General features: G+C 31.2%; 2 protein-coding genes across 5 annotated transcripts in view; one reads left to right on the forward strand and one right to left on the reverse strand.

The window, feature by feature from the left end:
* Positions 1-18,446, forward strand: part of LOC7495802 (protein ESSENTIAL FOR POTEXVIRUS ACCUMULATION 1) — a 43,019-nt gene that overhangs the window by 10,092 nt on the left and 14,481 nt on the right. The gene's annotated exons all lie outside the window — the stretch shown is intronic.
* Positions 7,841-13,404, reverse strand: LOC7456250 (actin-related protein 2). Of its 4 annotated transcripts, none has more exons than XM_002298607.4 (15): positions 13,264-13,404; positions 12,733-12,843; positions 12,476-12,610; positions 12,276-12,347; positions 12,099-12,177; positions 11,786-11,835; positions 11,242-11,345; positions 11,064-11,132; positions 10,927-10,990; positions 10,408-10,476; positions 9,867-9,950; positions 9,223-9,281; positions 8,695-8,761; positions 8,454-8,537; positions 7,841-8,327 (listed from the first exon to the last, which is right to left on the reverse strand). In XM_002298607.4, exons 1-15 carry the CDS (start codon positions 13,303-13,305, stop codon positions 8,247-8,249), a joined length of 1,170 nt encoding a protein of 389 aa, XP_002298643.1. In that variant the 5' UTR covers positions 13,306-13,404; the 3' UTR covers positions 7,841-8,246. The 4 variants fall into 4 exon arrangements, with proteins under 4 accessions (XP_002298643.1, XP_024446411.2, XP_052311643.1 ...); XM_024590643.2 differs by having other exon boundaries at positions 13,180-13,376; XM_052455683.1 differs by lacking the exon at positions 12,476-12,610 and having other exon boundaries at positions 13,180-13,379.

Genomic DNA, 18,446 nt, shown 5'->3' on the forward strand with positions numbered 1-18,446 from the left:
CCTTAGAATTTTTTCTAAGTATGAGTGTCGACATGGATCCATCCTCTCCGCCCCTTAGAAATTTTTTCAAGTATAAATATAGACATGGATCCATCCCCTCCACTCCATAGAAATCTTTTTAAGAATAGGTGTCACCATAGGTTCCCCCCAGCCACTTAGAAGTTTTCTAAGTATAAAGCTCACGCTCCTCGAGTTCTCTTGAGCCTCTTAAAAGATTTTTTAAGTATAGGTTGACCCTTCTTGGGTTTTTCTCCACCCTTTGAAAATTTTTCTAAGTATAGGCGTTGGTATAGGTCTATCCCCTCCGCCCCTTAGAAGTTTTTCTAAGTATGGGATCCTCCTTCATGGTCCACATATTAGAAAAATTTACTCAGTATGAGTTCCTCCATGGTTCCCCTTTATATGATTATAAATTATTTTTCAACCATGGTGTACGCCCCTACACATGGGGTCTCTGGTATATTACCAGGGGTTTCCACCCCTATTCTCATACAAAGAAAATTCAACAAACTCGTCGTACAATGTGTTTTTACAAAGTCTTTGTGTATAAAATATCACAAAAACTTGAGGGCTATTGATAAACTCAAATTTAACAGGCTTGAAAAACTCCCCAAGGGCCTAAAAATCATTGGTCTCATGCAAAATGCCTGGGCTCAGCTCCAATAGGCTCAGCCTTGGGGAAGAACCCAATGTCATGGCCTCGAAGGGGAAGGCCTAACCCTCATGGGCTCAACCTAGGGGAAGAGCCTAGACTCATGGGCTCAACTATATTTTGGATATTACTCTCCCTACACCCTTAGGTGTATAAAAGTCCTTTAAGGACCTATCATATTTTCATCAACATTGATGTTGTGTAGAGATAGTGTATCAAAGTCATTTAAGAACCTGTCATATTTCCATCAACATTAATGTTGTGTAAGAGATAATGTATAGAATTTTTCAATGTCCTACCATATTTCTATTTCATTAATACATATGTCAGGGATATTTTTCATCATTAAAACTATCAGGGAAAAATTACGCTTTAGTCACTCCCCATAAAAAAACAAGACTTATGGGTTATAGATATACTATGAATCTTTCAAGCTCCAGATTCACAATCTCTATTCTCTACTGCATACATATTTTTAAAGCATCTCTATCTAAAATATGATTGTCTTTTTTCTAATTTTTTTTTTTACTTAAGCATATGAGAGTCCCTATATCTACCAAAGATGATCTTTTGCAGGTACTAGCCTCCAACCATCTTGGTTTACCAAGTACCAAACACCACCCACCTTGACTAGAAAGAATAAATCAAATTGCTAAAACCTAGAGATTAACTGATTATCCAACACATAAGCCTTGCTTCTAAGTTACTTGGATTTTTTAAAACATCATCAAAGGGGCTCTTCCCTTAATTAAATACAACTCTAACTACAATTATACTAACACATATCAAGAGAGCTTTCACTATATATTTATGGCTCACTCTCTCTTTCTAAATATTATACACATATTTTACCTATAAAGTATACCAAATATTGACTTACATATCAAAGTGGCGAACCCTTTAGTGCCATTAACTTCTGATGTTTGAGCTTAATGTGCATAGGACTCTAAAGACACTAACATCATTTCCCACCCCTTCAAAAAAATTGAATTATTGAGACATTCACAACAATGGATTATAAAAGTAAATAGTTATTTGTTGGTTGTGAGTGTTGACTGTAAATTGCGATACAAGAAAGTAAAGAAAAAGCCAAAATGAAGTCATAATTATTAATTCTTAAAAACATATTTCATATGAAAGGTTAAGTTAGAGAGATATTTATATTAAATGGATAGACATGATTCTTGTTTAAATAAACATGAAAATTAATTTCTGTTTTATATTGTACCTCTTGTTATTTTAAAAGTGAGGACAAAAGGTGAAAATTAAGAATAATTCTTTTTGTGTTTGAGTCCATCTAAAAGTTTTTTTTTCTTCCATTCTCTATGAAAATATCCTTTTATGAAGTTATTAGAGAAGTTATTGGTTTTCTATGCATTGAACTTCTAGTGGCTTTATTATATCCTAGATGTATTTTTTTTCCATTAACATAATAAAAAACTATATTGATAGCAAAGGCAACTATCACTTTAAAGATAAAGACTCTTTCTTACTTCAAAGTCACACAGATTCCAAGTTTTTCTGATTATATTTCACCAACATGAATATCAAGCCTAATAAAATCTAGATGTCCAAAATCTTGAGCATCATCATGTTTTAAATTCTAAGCTCCCCAAAGTTGATGAAAATAGTAAAAATATATAAAAGGTGTGTTCTCTCTAATATTCATTATGAATTAGTATTTGAAATTTTCCATTTACATTGTCTATTAGTTTTTTAAACACTCTATCTATTTTCTAGTTTTGGAACAATCTCTCTTTCTATCTTGTTGGTTTTTTAAACTCTTTTTCTACTAGTTTTTGGATTGTTGTTAGTTTTTAGAATACCCTCTCTTTTGTTATTGGGTTTTTAAACTCTCTGGTAGCTAGTTTTTGGAAAATCTTCTCATAAAAAAAAATAAAGGTGCCTTACTACTAAACCTAAGTTCATCTAGTCCATGTTTAATTAGTTTTATGGGTTTTGTTTTTGTATTTTTGTTTATAGTATAAAATTTCTCTTATTTCAGATATTTTCTTATTATTCTTTGATCTGTAAATACCATTTATAACTGCATATAAGCTCATAAATGTTCTAGGTGATAGTACATGGGATATATATTATTTAGGATAACAGTAGATAAGTGGCATGCGCTGTGCTGTGAGCCGACCTAAATTTTTCACAGCATAAAAAAATAATGTTCATATGATGATAGCCTTTTCAAATAAGCAAGAAAGATCCGAGACACGAGTCATTAATTAGACTGCATTCAATAAGTTTGGTTAATGTAATAATATGATTTCAAAAAATAAGGCATTGATAGTAAATAGAGCGAATAAATAAAAATTGGCAATAATTAACTATAAAAAATGAGTTATCAATATTATATTCGGGAGGAGAAGAAAGAAAAACTCGTTAGAGACTCACTAGTGCTTTGCCATGGATACCACCTTACCACCAAAAAAAGCTTACTAAGACAGTTTCAACACCATTCTGAAACATTGCATGACGACATCAATGCAATATTGATAACTCATTTTTTATAGTTAATTATTGCCAATTTAATATCATGAATTAAGCATATCATACCTTATATTTAATCAATTAATTGAATTAAATTAAAAAAATTCTTTTTAAAAAGCTAAATTTAATAAAGAACAACAAATAAAAAAAACTCTAAACAACCTGTGTCATTTTTAAAATAAATAAAAGATCCTATAAAAAAACAAATAAAAAAATAAAGTTGTCCAATATCCAATTAAATAAATCCTAAAAGACAAAAATGAAAAACCATGATCTTAAAAAAAGAAAAAAAAATAAGGAAACCCGAGCGAATCTATAAAACCTAGGTTAATCTTTCAAACTCATAACTTGTGAAATCCTAGACTCGGCCTCAATTAAGAAGCTCAATTCTCAATCAATTAATAACAATAAAAAGAATGCAAATCAAATCTAGCATGTGAGAAAATTGGAGGATAAGATAAGAAAAATTAAGTTTTATAAATTATTTTCAATAAAACAAAACGTATAAAAAAGACCAAATCTGAAGAAAAAAAATTGAATGGTTTCTCTGAAAATTTGAAGGATCAAATGCAGAAATCGATGAAAAGAAAGAAAAGAACAAAAAAAAAGTTTGTCAGCTTCAAATCGGAGGGTTGTTGGCACACCCTTTTCCCAATGATGGTGGGAAGTCGAGAGGATTTGAACGCTGCCCTAAAAGCCACTGTTTTACCACCAAACACCTCCTCAGGAACCGTCCTAAGGACATGGGCATGTCCCACATGCCAACCACTTTTGGTTTTTAAATAATATTTTATATTTATTAAAATACCAAATTATCCTTAGTTAACTTGATAATAACTAAAAAAACAAGATGAAAATATGAAAAAACCCCTAGATGCCAACACATAAATTTTTGCTTTTAAAGATAATTTAGTTATTTTTGTATGCTTTAAAAAGTGAAAATATAGGAAAAACCCTTAGATGCTAGTTTAAAAGTTTTTACTTTTAATGATAATTTAGTCATTACACTATGCTTAAAAAACATTAAAAAACCGATCTGCCCCTATCACTCTATCAATGACTTAGGAAAAACCCATATTACCCCTAATATCAAGTTAAATGAGTTTCTTGTAAGGGAAAAGTAGTCATTTTATTGTTCCAATCCCTTGGTATACAATGAAAAATTAAGTAGTTTTATGTTTTTTTTTTAATTTTTGTGGAAAATAGACATAAGTCTTTTATAGAAGTCATTAGGTTGACTGTATAACCAATTTAAGTGACACATGTACAACCTTAATGCTCTAACTATTCAATCACCAAAGACAGCATGCGAATACACAATTGATGCTACTAGTGATAGAGTTAATTTTCCATAACTAGTGTTTATCTTAATTGATTGCCTAAACAACTATTACTTATTGTTTGTGTCTAATCACAAGCATTTTCAATTCAACTTGTTTTCATTAAAAAAAAAAAAACAAGGTTTGTGAATCGTATTTTCTTATTTGTTTTACATTGTGTTATTGTTTGTCTAAATTTTACTCACTATAATGAACAATTGAATACTCTTAAGATCACTAATAGTTTATTGTAAAAAAATTTAATAAATAAGAGAATTGGCTTATATTATACAAAACACTAAAAGGCATGGGAAAATTATTGTTCCTCATGCCATTGTAGCCCATCTCACTATTCACCGTGAACTTCCACAACAATATTTTTTTTGTCTTAAAACTTTTTTTTTCCTGTTTCGCCCTTATAGAACCAGATTGTAGGCCAATTTAGATTAATTTGTTGGGGAATGATGAGATTAAAAGATATGGTACCAAAGTGAAAAACATAGAGAAAATGAGTGGTTTTCTTGAAGTTTTGGTGAAATGTTCATTAATGGAAATTTTCTAAATTATAAAAATTAGGTTCCTTCAATTTTTGAAATTTCATAAAAAAAATCAAATTTAGCCCAAAACTTCATTTTCATTATTTTTAGGACTCTAGTTTAAGAGAGTCGCAGGATTCCGTAGGTCGAGAAAGAAAATCATTGTTGACAACATTTCAATCACTAAAATAGTCAATCTTGATGTCAACGAGTTATATTCGGTGAGTGGACTTCCACTTAGGTGTTTTTTCACCTTAAAATTGCTTAAAATAAATCTGAGCTCGGAAAGATTTTTGGTTTCGAGTTGATTTTTGAATTTTATGTTGTTTTTCAAGTTTTTTAATGTCATTAATGGTTTTATCAAGGTCTCTAGGGTGTTTTCTAAATGTTTTGAGTAAAAAAAAAAGAGTTGAAAATAGGGTTTCTTAATCAACAAACCATAAGGTCACCTGATTTTTTTACCACCAAAATGGTAGAAATCTGGACAAATATAGATGACATGTCGCCTTATTTTTTTTCAACAAAAATTAGGGCTGACAACCCCGTTAGCTTTTTAAAAAATAAGGGCATGCGCGCGGGCCCTTTCTAAATTGGCCAGACACACTTGTCAGGCCCAGCGGTGCCTGATCTTTTTTTTTCTTTACTAATTTTTTATTGATAATTTTTTTAAAAATAATTTTTTTAATTTATTTTTCAATTAATACCCCTTCTCTGTAATTATTTTTTTATTTTTCTTAATTAGTCCTTTTTAATTGGCAGTTGTTTTTTTAATTATTTTCTATACATTTAATTTTTGAAGAAATTATTCTAATTCATTTATAATTTTTTTTATAAATTATATAGATGAACTTTATTTTCAAAAATAAAAAAAAAACATTTGTTTTTGGATAATATTTCTAATATGTAAAAACCTCGCATAATATTTTTTTTTATTTTATTCAATTTATTTAATTGAATGTGTTTATAAGCTTTTCAATTTAGATTTAGAATTTTTTTATGTAAAAAAAAACAAGTCAAAAAATCCTGAATAGTTAATTTTTTTTGTTTGAAAAAAATATTTGACTGAGGGCTGAGGGTCAAAAATATATGTTCTATTTCTCGTAGTAGTGGAATTTGGTGTAATTTATACCATGCTTGAGTTGGTTTTCTATATCGTGTCTGAGCATATTTCAGTTGTTAAAATCGCCATGTGTTTTGATATTATACAATTTATTTCCTGTAATTTTGTACTTATTCCTTTTTAATTCTTGAAAGAAGATTTTCTCACTCGCGTGGATTATATTAGATTGATTTATAATAGTCTCATGAGCTAATTATTACTGTCATAGTTAATGGTATAGTTGAAGTTACAAACACATAATTCGTTAGTAAAAATTGTTTATTTATGATGCACCATCAAATCAGCCATTCAAAAGCCATACAAACCACGACATTCTTGGCGGTGGACAGCCGTTGCGGCATTCTGAGGCGGCTCTTTCCCTTATGCTACGAGCTCTAAACCTGACATCGAGGAAGAGGATCATGGCAAATCCAAGGATGAGTCTACACAATTCTTAACACACGATTAATAACTGTAAATGTTTAATGAGGGGTAACTTTAATTAGATAGGTTTTAGGTTTGTTTTTTAATAGTCACGAGTTTGAGTTTTATCAGGGTCATTGATGATTTATATGATTATTAATTTTAAGATCCTTGTGATTAGTTAAGGTATATATAAACTAGTCTAAATATCTATATTAATAAAAAAAAATATAAATATTTTCAGTACTTGAGATAGATATAGATGAATCATCTAAAAGGTTTCTTCGTCTTAGTTGATTTCTAGTGCAAATGATTTTAGTCTACACTTTAAGGGTTTAGGGTTTCTTCTAGAACTTAAATCTATTTTATTGAAATTAGTCATCCGAGTATTAGAAAACTAAAAAGTAAAAAGCACTCCCCACTAGGCTTGGAGTAGATGCCCTAGGTTGGATGTTTGGTGATTAGGTGAGGTGTGATTTCTAAACAACAACGAGGTGGCGTAGCTTCTGTTTTTTCTTTTTTTTATTGAGGTAATTGTTCCTTGGAATGCTTTCTCTTCAATCCCACGCCACTAGCTTTGACTAGACATTACTTAATTATAGTACGCATTACGTCGTGAGCATGATTAAAAAAAATTAATATAAAAAAAATATTTAGGTATTTTAATGTTTTTTCTTGTAAATTTTTTTTAAATTATGTGAAGACTATTTTGATGTAACTTGAGGGGTAAAAAAAAACATCATTTAACTCGTAATAAATATTTAAAATAATATTTTTTATAAATATTAAAATAATAATATATTAGATATATTTAAGTTAACATGTTAATTTGCATGAAAGTCATGATTAAAAATAAAAAGCACTTTTCTATGGTAAATAAATAAATATTTAGCCAAAGATTAAGTATTATAAAAAAAACAATAACAAATTCAGCATAGATTAATAAAAAACTAACATAAACTCAAAGTGACACGTCATCATCAAGCTTAAGAATATCTCATATTAAAGGACTCGAATATAAAGTTGTCAAATGTTAATATAATATATAATAGAAGAATCCCATTAATTATTAATTATTAATTATTAATTATATTAGTAAAAAAACCCGACTAATCAGAACTCAAAGGTTAAAAAACACTGGACATGATTAACCTGAGAATAAATGGCTAGGGCTCATTGTGGGTCATTCTTGAGGTGGTTGGTTCATCCAAATCATGACAACGTTCAGCAACAATAATTTCCAATACCCTCAGTAATTTGTTTTTCCTACCGGAGGATGAGGCTATGCACACACACATGGTAACTGATATGCTTGAAGTAGAAACACAGCAATCATTACTCAAACGAAATGATACGATGTCTTGAAAACAGAACAAAGCTGCAGAACAATGTGCATTTCTTTCAAGACATCGTATTTATATTCTATCACACACAAGTACAGACCAATCACTAGCATCTGTGAATGCAATCAGCCTGGAGCAACACACCTTAAACGAAATATAACAAGATTTTCAAGAAAATACAACGCAATTTCAGTTCTTTAAAATTCATTTTTTTTTCTGGAAGTATACAATACTTCAAAGCTGTAGCTCACATAGTTAACTGCAAGGTTGAACTGCTTCATGGACTACAGCAAAACCCCAGGGATACAGAAGGCAGTCGGAGAATTAACCATGATATATTGGCTAGCTTTATACGTAGCCCGGTGTATATATACTTTATGCCTGACCACACTTACTCAAACAAGCCATCCCTTCTTCTAGATAATCATCTCTGCTAATCCAGAACTCAGGTGCATCCTGCATCAAATTATCCACAGGATACAGATTTTATTTCACAACTAAACCACCAGAAGTTTAAACTGCTTTGGGAAAATAGTCACGATCTTTTAAGGTTGAGAGAAAGAGAGAGATAGAAGCATGTACCTTCATAATTCCTGCAAGAACTGCACCACCAAGGTAGACCATATGCTTTCTTCGTGGTGGATCTTCAATCCTCAATCGAAGTTTCTGTTCACAAGTTATAATGCCAACCCCAATATGTTACTTCTACATCAAGTGTGCCAAAGCCATCACAGACACTTTCATAAATTATTCAAATGAAAAATTAAGTGTTTGGTAATTGTTTCCCTTTTGTACGTCATATTATAAAAGACTTGGACCTTACCTTTAACCCGTCCTTGTTTCCCTTGAGAACTGCATCTAGATAGCGATCCAGTATTTCTTTCTCCAGCCTGAACCATAAATAAATAATAAACATGAAAATAAATCATCCGGTGGTTTCCAGATTCCACACTTGCAAGAAGCACATCCATTTGTGCCAACAGAAAATGATAGAAGCCACTGGGTCCACTATTGACATAGATCATGAAAATCTCTAAACCAAATTTTTAAAAATCCTTGAACATTGTGTGATAATGCAGGGAACCAGAAAAAAAGGGGATTGACTTCACACTAAGAATATCACAGTATTAGGAATAATCCTATTGGCAGCCACCATAGGACATCATTTCACATTTTATGCTATTTCCATCATGCATGACATCAGGCACTTGAAATTTTTTATCAGTGTTGACAGAAATTTGTAAACATGAACCTAAAAATGCATGCTAAAAGCAACATAAAACATATCTGGAATGAGTGAGTATTTTATGCAAGAAGAAAGTGAGCTGTGTGAAGGAATTAAAGATATTACCGGCTAGGTAATCCAGGATACATGGTGCTCCCTCCACTTAAGACTATATGCTGGTAGAGCTGCACAGAGAAAGAGAGGGGAAATTAACATGAACTCAACCCGAGTTCAGCCCTTTGAGGAATTCTACATGCAACCCAGCATAAGAAGAAAAGATGGCAAGACTGGGGACCAATATATGGACCTTCCCTTAGTACTACAGTCTTCAGATTACTTAATAACCAATCTTCTGGACTACAGAAAGAATATAGACCCCAACCCTATCGCTAGCCACATCCACTAGATTGTTGTATGAATTTATTGCTTTGTGAGGCAAAGGGATTCTAAAAACACCGTCACAAAATGCTGCAGCAAGTACAGGAGATGATTTGGCATGTGCACAACTAAAATAGAGAAGACAACATACTGGAAAGACTTTTCAGAAGCAAATGAAATAGGAAAAAAGATGAAACATATTCTAATCTGAGAAATCCATCACTTAATATGAGAAATCATAAACTGAGAAAGACAAGTTTTGTAAAGTTAAGTTCTCATGTTAAATAGGTTATAGTTTTAATATCCCCACCCAACAGTTTAACAGGATAATCAAAACCGTTAACTGCATTAAGATATTTATCAGGAGTACAATATGGAAAAAATGCTAGTACCATCATACGGTTGTCGATATCCATTTCTTGAATGCAGCGAAAAACCATGTCAGCCATCCCATCACCTTCAACATCTATGAGTTCCTGCAAAAAGGAACCACCTATAACTTTCCAGATCTTAAACCTATCAACATCTTGTTCTAATTGCATGGCCTCTTATTGTCTGTCATGATGATTATAAATAAATAAATAAAAACTCAAAAGCCAGTGCTATTATTATGGCAACATGATCAACTACTCTTTTGTTAAATGTTAGCAGTAAACTAGATTAACATGTAATGAGTTGACAATATACAATGTGAGCTGTAACTCTGCATCTTACTACAAGCCCAAAATGATTGTCCCTTGGATAAAATACATATATCAAAAAATTGACTTGTTCACACCATTTAACAGGACCTATAGATAAGTTTGATGAAAACAAGTCAATGAAATTAACCACTTAATATTCAGATGGACCTTGTAACTGCACAATATTGTAATATGAAAATTTAAATAAGATGACTTGAAAAGGAAGAGAGAGGCGGAGCTATAGACTTACCGGTGTAAAAAGAGCCTCAGGGGCCTGGAACCTTTCAGTGCCTACTTTAATGATCCTTCCATCTGGCAGCTGATGAATACAGCAATATCAAGCTATTATTTAATAAGGTAAGTAGTTTTTCACTAGATTGTTCAGATAATATGGAAGTTAATACCAGCCCAAAACCCAGAAGCACCTTATTGAAAAGAACCCGTAGGGTATATCAAATTGAACATTATGAACAAACCTATACAGATAGAGTAGTTGGCTAAGGCTTTCAATTATTAACTAGATCTCCAAAGTTTGAGCCCCAGGGCTACCAATACATATGACGCAAGTGATTACACACATAATCAATCAAATGAGGGGAAAAGCATAGAACAAAATAAAGCATGAACACACTAACAATAAGAAGGCAGCTAAAAGATGAATAGAACCTATGCAAACCATGCATGCTCTTGTTTGACAAAGCTATTCCTGATAGTATAGTAGATGCAGCACTTACCAAGAAACAAAAAATAATCATAAGATTCAACTTACTGTATAGTTTTTAACCAGTATGGTGGTCTCAAGTCCCAATTGATACTCCCTCTTGTAGTCATAACTGTAGATAATATATTTAGTATTAAATCACAATGCAATAACCCATCTAAAGCATAACATTGTAGCTTCTTCACCTAATATAGCAGAGTTTTTCTTTGATTTCCCTGACAGTCTCAAAATCAGCAGTCCTATTCATTGCATACCTACAGAAATAGAGTAAGACATTCCAGTTATCTAATTGTATCATAGTGAACAGGGTAGAATCTATTAAATTCATCATACAATTTATTTAACAAGAATTTTGGCCCTCACCCTCTTCGTGAAAGTAAATCAACAAGATAGGATGTAATGTGTCGACCAGCTACGTTCATTCGCTTAGTTAGATGAGGGAATGAATAGCCATCAACAACAGGAACCTGGAGAGAAAAGCCCAAGTATCATGCTTTTGGATACTGCCAGTTAGATGGACAAGCCATAGCTTTTACCCCTAGATTAATTAGTCGTGACCACAAATTGCATAGAGCATTGAGAACAGCATCATAAACAGTGATGGCTCCATTGCTTTTTATGAGACAATGGCAAAAATTCATAATTTCCATCGCAATCACAAGAAAATAGCAAAACAGACTGAACTAGTATTGAGTTTTGGAGGAAGAACATTTCCTTGGAATGAGAATGGAAATGGAAATGAAAATGAAAATCATACACTATATAAATGTGGCAAATGATTTGATTTTAGTTCATTGCAAGTGCAACTAACAGAAGAAAGAAAGAAAATGAAAACACAAGAAAAAACAGATAAAGTGGGTGGCAATATTTGTGAAATCTAACTATGAATGGATCTCAAGTAGTTTACCACATGAGTAACCCCATCGCCAGAATCAATAACTAATCCAGTCAGTAAACCTGCACAAACAATACGATGCTGAAGCAAATATCCAAAGACAAGGGAAAATAAACAAATAAAGGGGGGAGGGGGGGGGGGGTGTTGAGCAGCAGCAATAGAAATAACAATGACATTGAGCATTCCACAAAAAAACAGTAGTATAAGTAGTTTCTAAGGCATTCAAAGGTAAATTTTCCAAAACTCTACATCTCATGATTCACATCACTAAGAAAGAAATATGTCGATCAATAAAACATAAACCTTCAATCATCTCCACAAGCACCTTGGGCATACAATGTTAAAACAGCTTGGATTTGAATGAAGACACCAGCAAAATTGTATTTCTCAAACATTGTCTCGACCTGCATATCAAGTGAATCCAAATCACCATCACATTATGGAGTGACTGAAAATAACAACAATGTTACAGAACATTACCATAAAGAATTAGATCACAAACCATTTTTTCACGATTTTTTGAGGGATTAAGAGGTGGGTCTGTGAGTAAAATCTTACATTCCATTGGATCTATCTGTCAAAAGAGAATGTAGGGCACGGCTAGTTATGATCCAGTCAAAATTACACTAAATACAGTTAAAGAAAAACTTAAAACATAATTCTGGAGGGCAAAACAAATGGAAGGCGCCACCGGATGTATACTTTAAGTTGATTATAAAAGGCATGATCCCACACATGACCCATATCATCCCAGTTCTGAACGATTCCATTGTTAACAGGATAAGATATATCTAACTGATGCCTCAAGCCAGCACAAGCCTCTCCAACAACGATATCCTAATTCAATCAGAAAAAGAAAAATAAACTAAAAAATAAAAGCAAAAGCATTAACTTGCACACACAAAAGTAATGCAAATACACATGATGATAATTACATTATAGTTGAGATGTTTTTTTACCTTCAATTGATGTTCCATTAGTGATTCCTCGTAGCGTAGCATCGGCCTTCCAACCACACACGGGAATACAGACGTCGGGAAATTCTCTCCAGCAAATCCACACTTTACATACTGCAACAAAAATAACTCTCTAGTTATCAAACTCAACAAATCCATAATCATCATACTCTTAATTTTTAAACAAATGTAAAGGCTAACAAATCAATCAATTACAAATTACAAAATCATTAACTAAAGAAAACAAAATTATTATCCATAAAAACAATTGATCGTGCTGTTTTACACGTTCTTCTCTCCTAATTACGCTTTCAAATTACAAAATTTTCAAGCCAAATGCAATTCTTAAAAAATAAATCGAAGCGATCATTCACAAGGCTGGCACATTTTTCAATAAAAAAAAGAATTCGTGGATTAAGCATACATGAAATGCAGATCAGGGAAAATTACATGAACTGATAAAATCAAACAAGAAGCGAGTGAAAACAGAGATCCATTCTTTGGATCGAGAACAAATGAGGGATGGAGGGATACCCCTGTGCCATTATCGCAAACGACGACGTTTCTACTGTCCATGATGAGGCAGCTCTGCGATGATGATTTTCTTCAAACTTTGGAATAAATTGAAAGTGCAGTCAGCTAAGGAACGTTGTTGGGATGACTTGGGCTGTCCCGTAATTCTTTATATTTTGTGGTTAATTTTTAAAATATTTTATTTAAAAATATTAAAATAATACTTTTTTTATTTTTTTTAATATCAAATGTATCAAAATAATATAAAAATATTAAAAATAATAATTTTAAACAAAAAAATAAAATTAATTTTTAATATATAATATTTTGATCGCAATACCAAACACGATTTTTCTCAACTTAATTTATGTATATTTAATTTTTTTAATTTAGATTTAAAATAAATATTGATCGCAATAAATAATTATCATTGAAGTTTTATTATTTACAATTTTACTCTTCTAAGTTACATTAGCATGTTTTTTTAAAAAAAAACAAATAATTTACATGTTCTCGCATGTATTGAGTTTTGAGTGATATTCCACAATAAGTTTGATCCCTGTAGTTTTATTTTTCTATCATTTAGTCTAGTTATTTTAACCATTCATGTTTTGATATCAAACTTTATCGTATTCACATTTTAATCCTTAGATATTAAAAAAAGAAAGAGAGAAAGTCATTGAAAAACATAAAGGAGAGACAAAGTGTTGTGATGGTCATATTTTGGTTAGGAAAAGAGAAAGAAAGTCATTGAAAAATGTTAGAGGGTAGAGAAAGTGCTCGAATTGTAATATTTTGGCTACCAAAAAGGTTGATTTTTGAGTCAATAGGTTTGTCTTCTTAAGAGGAGTTCAATGAAGACAATGTTTTCCTATGAACATGCCAAAGAAAGTAGATCGGTGTTAGTTAAGGTTTTTTATTTGTTTAATCTTCATTTTTTTGGAGTGAATAAAGAGTGTTTTGAGATTGAAAATGGATTTATTGAGGTCTCAATAAGGTTTTTGAGGCGTTTTCTAATGAAAAAAAAGTTGAAAAATGATTTTGTAAATCCATCAATTTAACTCTAATTTTTCGATCATCAGATGTTATGGAAAAACTATCGAGCAAGTGACAAAGCTAGTCGCCCTTATAAAAAAAATATTAGAGCCTTGAAAGAAACATCCTAAGTGATTGAAATTTTTGATATATTTGCAAAATATTAAATGTTGTCTATATATGAGAGATTCAATTAACAAAATATTAAGTATCTGTTTGGTAGTATGATGAATTGTGGCTAAAAGCCTAAAACTATGTTTTGCCTCAACCACAGTTTTGAAAGTGTTTGGTAATCAACATACTTCATAGTTTGCATGTGTTTTCTTGAAAATTCTATATTAAAATCTTGGTTGCTGAAAAGCTACAATTTCTAGCTTTTCTTAAACATACATTTTCAAATCGTAACAGCAAAAAACTACCAAAATATCAAATATACATTAAAAGATGTGGTTAAATCACTATAGTCACACTTATAAAACACTATTCACTAGAATAATATATATTTTTTGTTAATTTCACCCTTCAACAACCTAGACTTTTTTTATTTAGGTTTTTTTTCAATTTCATCATTTAATATTAGGTTATTTTAGGAATTGTGATTCATAATTTTTTTTATTTTTTGTTGGGTTATATACTGATTTCATGGATTTAGTTTTTTTTATATTATTTTAACTTTCAACATTAGATCTGTTAGAAGTGGGCTTTTTAATTTTGTTTTTTTATTTTTATGAATTTATCTCGATTTCATGATATAGGTTGCAGGTTTAACAAGTTAACCCAGATTCACTCGGGTATTTTTTTACCGTTTTTTTCTACTTAATTTTTTTATTTCTTCCTTCAACATCGGGTTGGTTGAAATTAGGCTTCATAATTTTATTTTTTTATTTTTTATGGGGTTATTCTGATCTTATGACTCAAGTCGCGAGTTTGACAAGTTGTCCCGTGTTAACTCTATTCATTTTTTTGTTCTTTTTAGATTGATTTTTTTACAATTTCATCCTCCGACAACTTAATCTTTTTTATTTTTTTTAATTTCATCATTCAATATCTTCAATGTTAGGTTGTTTGAGAATTAAGCTTCGTATTTGTTTTTCAATTTATTATATATGGAGTTATCCCGGTCTCATGGATACAGTTTTTTTCTCTTGATTTTAACCTATCTTTTTTTTAATTGATTTTTTTTTCGATTTCATCCTTCAAATTTGGATTGGTTGGAGATTGAGCTTCATAATATTTTTTTAATTTGTATGTTACGGGGTTATCTCAATCTCATGACTCGGGTTGTTGGTTTGCCAAGTTGACCTGAGTAGTTTTTTTGTTCATTTTTTATTTATTCTTTTTAATTTCATCATTCAACATTGAGTGAATTAGAAATTGACCATCATGACTTTTTTTTTTGTTTTCTATAAGGTTATCATGATCTTATGACCTGAATGATAAATTTGACGGGTTAATCTAGGTCAATCTAATATATCACTGTATCAATATTTATAAAAGATATCATACAACATGCATAATATTTTGAGTTCATGATTAACTTTTTTTTTTATTAGCAAAAACATTAGCAATGCATGAACATTTTTTATGTTAAAAAATTTAATCTGACCCATAGCGTAGCGCAAACCAATGATCTAGTAGATTGTTATATGTCAAAGAGGTATTCCTTTATTCAAAACAATCTATTAGGAAATATAAAAAAAAGCATACAAATGAGTTAAATAACTAGTACTGGCCCCACGCTATGCTGAAGGTTGGAGAAAAAAGTCAATTCAAGCATAAAAAAGTACATGTTAGAGATGTTAAATTTCGAGTTGACGATAAAAAAATTGAAGTGCGTATTGAAAGTTCGATCAATGTGTTCAATAAAACTAATCGGTCATCATACACGTAAAAAATGTTAAAAGAGTTGTTAACGATGATCAAACACTGGATTAAGATGCTAAGCGATTGATGCAAATAAGAAAAACATACTCTCACGATGTGGCATGCTATTTAGCATCTTTTTTTTTAATAAAATGTCAATTTTGGTTTTTATCGACAAAAATAATAAATTGAATCAAAACAAAGAATAGTTCCTCTTTTTTTTATCGATCTAGCATTACCTTATGTTGCAGTCCATTGGATGACATGAGTTTCAAATCCAATCATATTGGACTTGGCTCAAGGCCTAAACACGACTCGGTTGCCTTGTTCAAAACTCAATTTGGCTAAAAAAAATTCAACTAATTGGTTCAACCATCTGTCTCTTTCATTTACCTTATGCTCTTTTCCTCTTAATTAGGTCTTTATTGGGCATGGGTGAGATGAAATTTGGGACCAAACCGAAGCCCTATAAAAGAATTAGGGACAAAACCAAGGAAAAAAAATATATGATAAGGGCTAAATTTTATAAAATGGTTGAATCAATGACCAAATCAAAAAATTAAAGAGTTATAAAAAATTAGGGACCAAATAAAAAAAATCTGATGAGGAACTATTTTTTAAAACAATGGCTAGCGTATGTGTTGTACATGACAACATGTGAGAAAGACCATGGAGTTAAGGTGACGCATGAGACCTCTTCTAAGCTCCGATGATGGCCTTTCTTGATGTTGCTATAATCAAATCAGCTTCGATTCTCTTCCATGGCAACACTTGTTAGTGACGTAACCCTTACGTGCCTCTACTAGCCCTTTTTCTTTCTTTCATTTTCTTGCATTTTTCTCTCCCCTCGATTCTTGTGTCTATCCTCAAGAAAACTATTATTACCATCTACAATAGTTTGTAAGAAAGGCCACAGTGTATCTTTGATAAGATTTTTTTTTTTTGAATTTTAATATATATGTTTCACATGTACCAACAAACTAATACATATAATAAAACAAACAATTAAACACATACACATTTTTTTTTACACTTCTTAGTTTTTTCATTTGATACTATAATTACCATTTTTGTTGTTGTCATAAATTCAAACTAACATCTCATTTTTTCAATATATATAAAATTTATTTGTTTGTATGCTTATGTATCGGGGCCTCATGGTGTCAGGGGAATACTCTGTCGCTTGGAAAAATAAGATTCATTTTTATTGATTTATAAGATTAGAGCTTTGGGGACCAAATCTAAAGCTTAAACAAATATCAAGTCTCTTTTGTTTGCTAACATCAAGGACTCATTTGCTCTATCAAGGGAATTTTTTTTCAATCACTCTACTTTTTTTTCTTCTAATTTGATCATTTCACATTGATTTTTTTTTTTGGATTTGACCTAGTAGTTTATTTTGGTTGCTTAGATATAGGGTTCTCGTAATGTTAAGGCAAATGTTTTGTGTGCGGTTGATGCTCGGTTTGGAAAACTAAAATAAAATTATGTTTATGTAAAATAATTAGGAGTTAAGAGATCAAAATTGAAACTAAAACAAATACAGAGGACCAGGTAAATAGGCAGGGTGACTTAGCTGGTGCGTATAATGCATGGGCTAGTGTATGGAAGCTTTCCATTGAGCTTTAGCGACGTGTATGGAGGCTTTCAGTGAAGGGACATGGTATTTCGCCTTTGCGTTGGATTCTTTGTGGTGAGATTTTCTTGATGAGGAGTTGCGTGTACCAATTAGAAGTGTGTGTGACCTGTTTTTCATATTTTCCCTTCTCCTACCTCTCCTTTCATCGAGATTCGCAGTGTCTTGCAATTTATTTTTTCTTTTTTCCCAAACTTGGTTCTCAATGCTATTTTTTCTTTTTGAATCCTTTTTCGAATCGATATTTTTCATTTTGACCCTTACTATTTTGTTTCTTTTAGTTTTTATATCAAACTTAGTCTCCATTCTTTTGATTGTGATTTGTTTTGTTTTAAATCCTTTTTTATTGTTTTTTTTTAATTTCATCCCTTAGCATTTGGTTGATTGAGAATTTGACTTTGTGATTTTTGGGTTTGATTCTATGAGATAATCCTAACCTCATAACCTTAGCCATGGATTTTGATGATTAACGTGAGTTGCTTCAATCTTTTTTAAGCCAATTTTAAAATTGATTTTTTTTTCAATTCCATCTTTCAATATTATGTTGATTGGGGATTGGGTTCCATGATTTTTTTATTTTCTTTTATATGGAGTTATCCCGATCTGATACTCCAGGTCGTGAGCTTAGGGGTTAACCTAGGTTGACTCAAGTTGTTTTAAAAAAAACAAA

Source organism: Populus trichocarpa, chromosome 1, assembly GCF_000002775.5.
Source record: "Populus trichocarpa isolate Nisqually-1 chromosome 1, P.trichocarpa_v4.1, whole genome shotgun sequence".
NCBI classification, from domain to species: Eukaryota; Viridiplantae; Streptophyta; class Magnoliopsida; order Malpighiales; family Salicaceae; genus Populus; species Populus trichocarpa.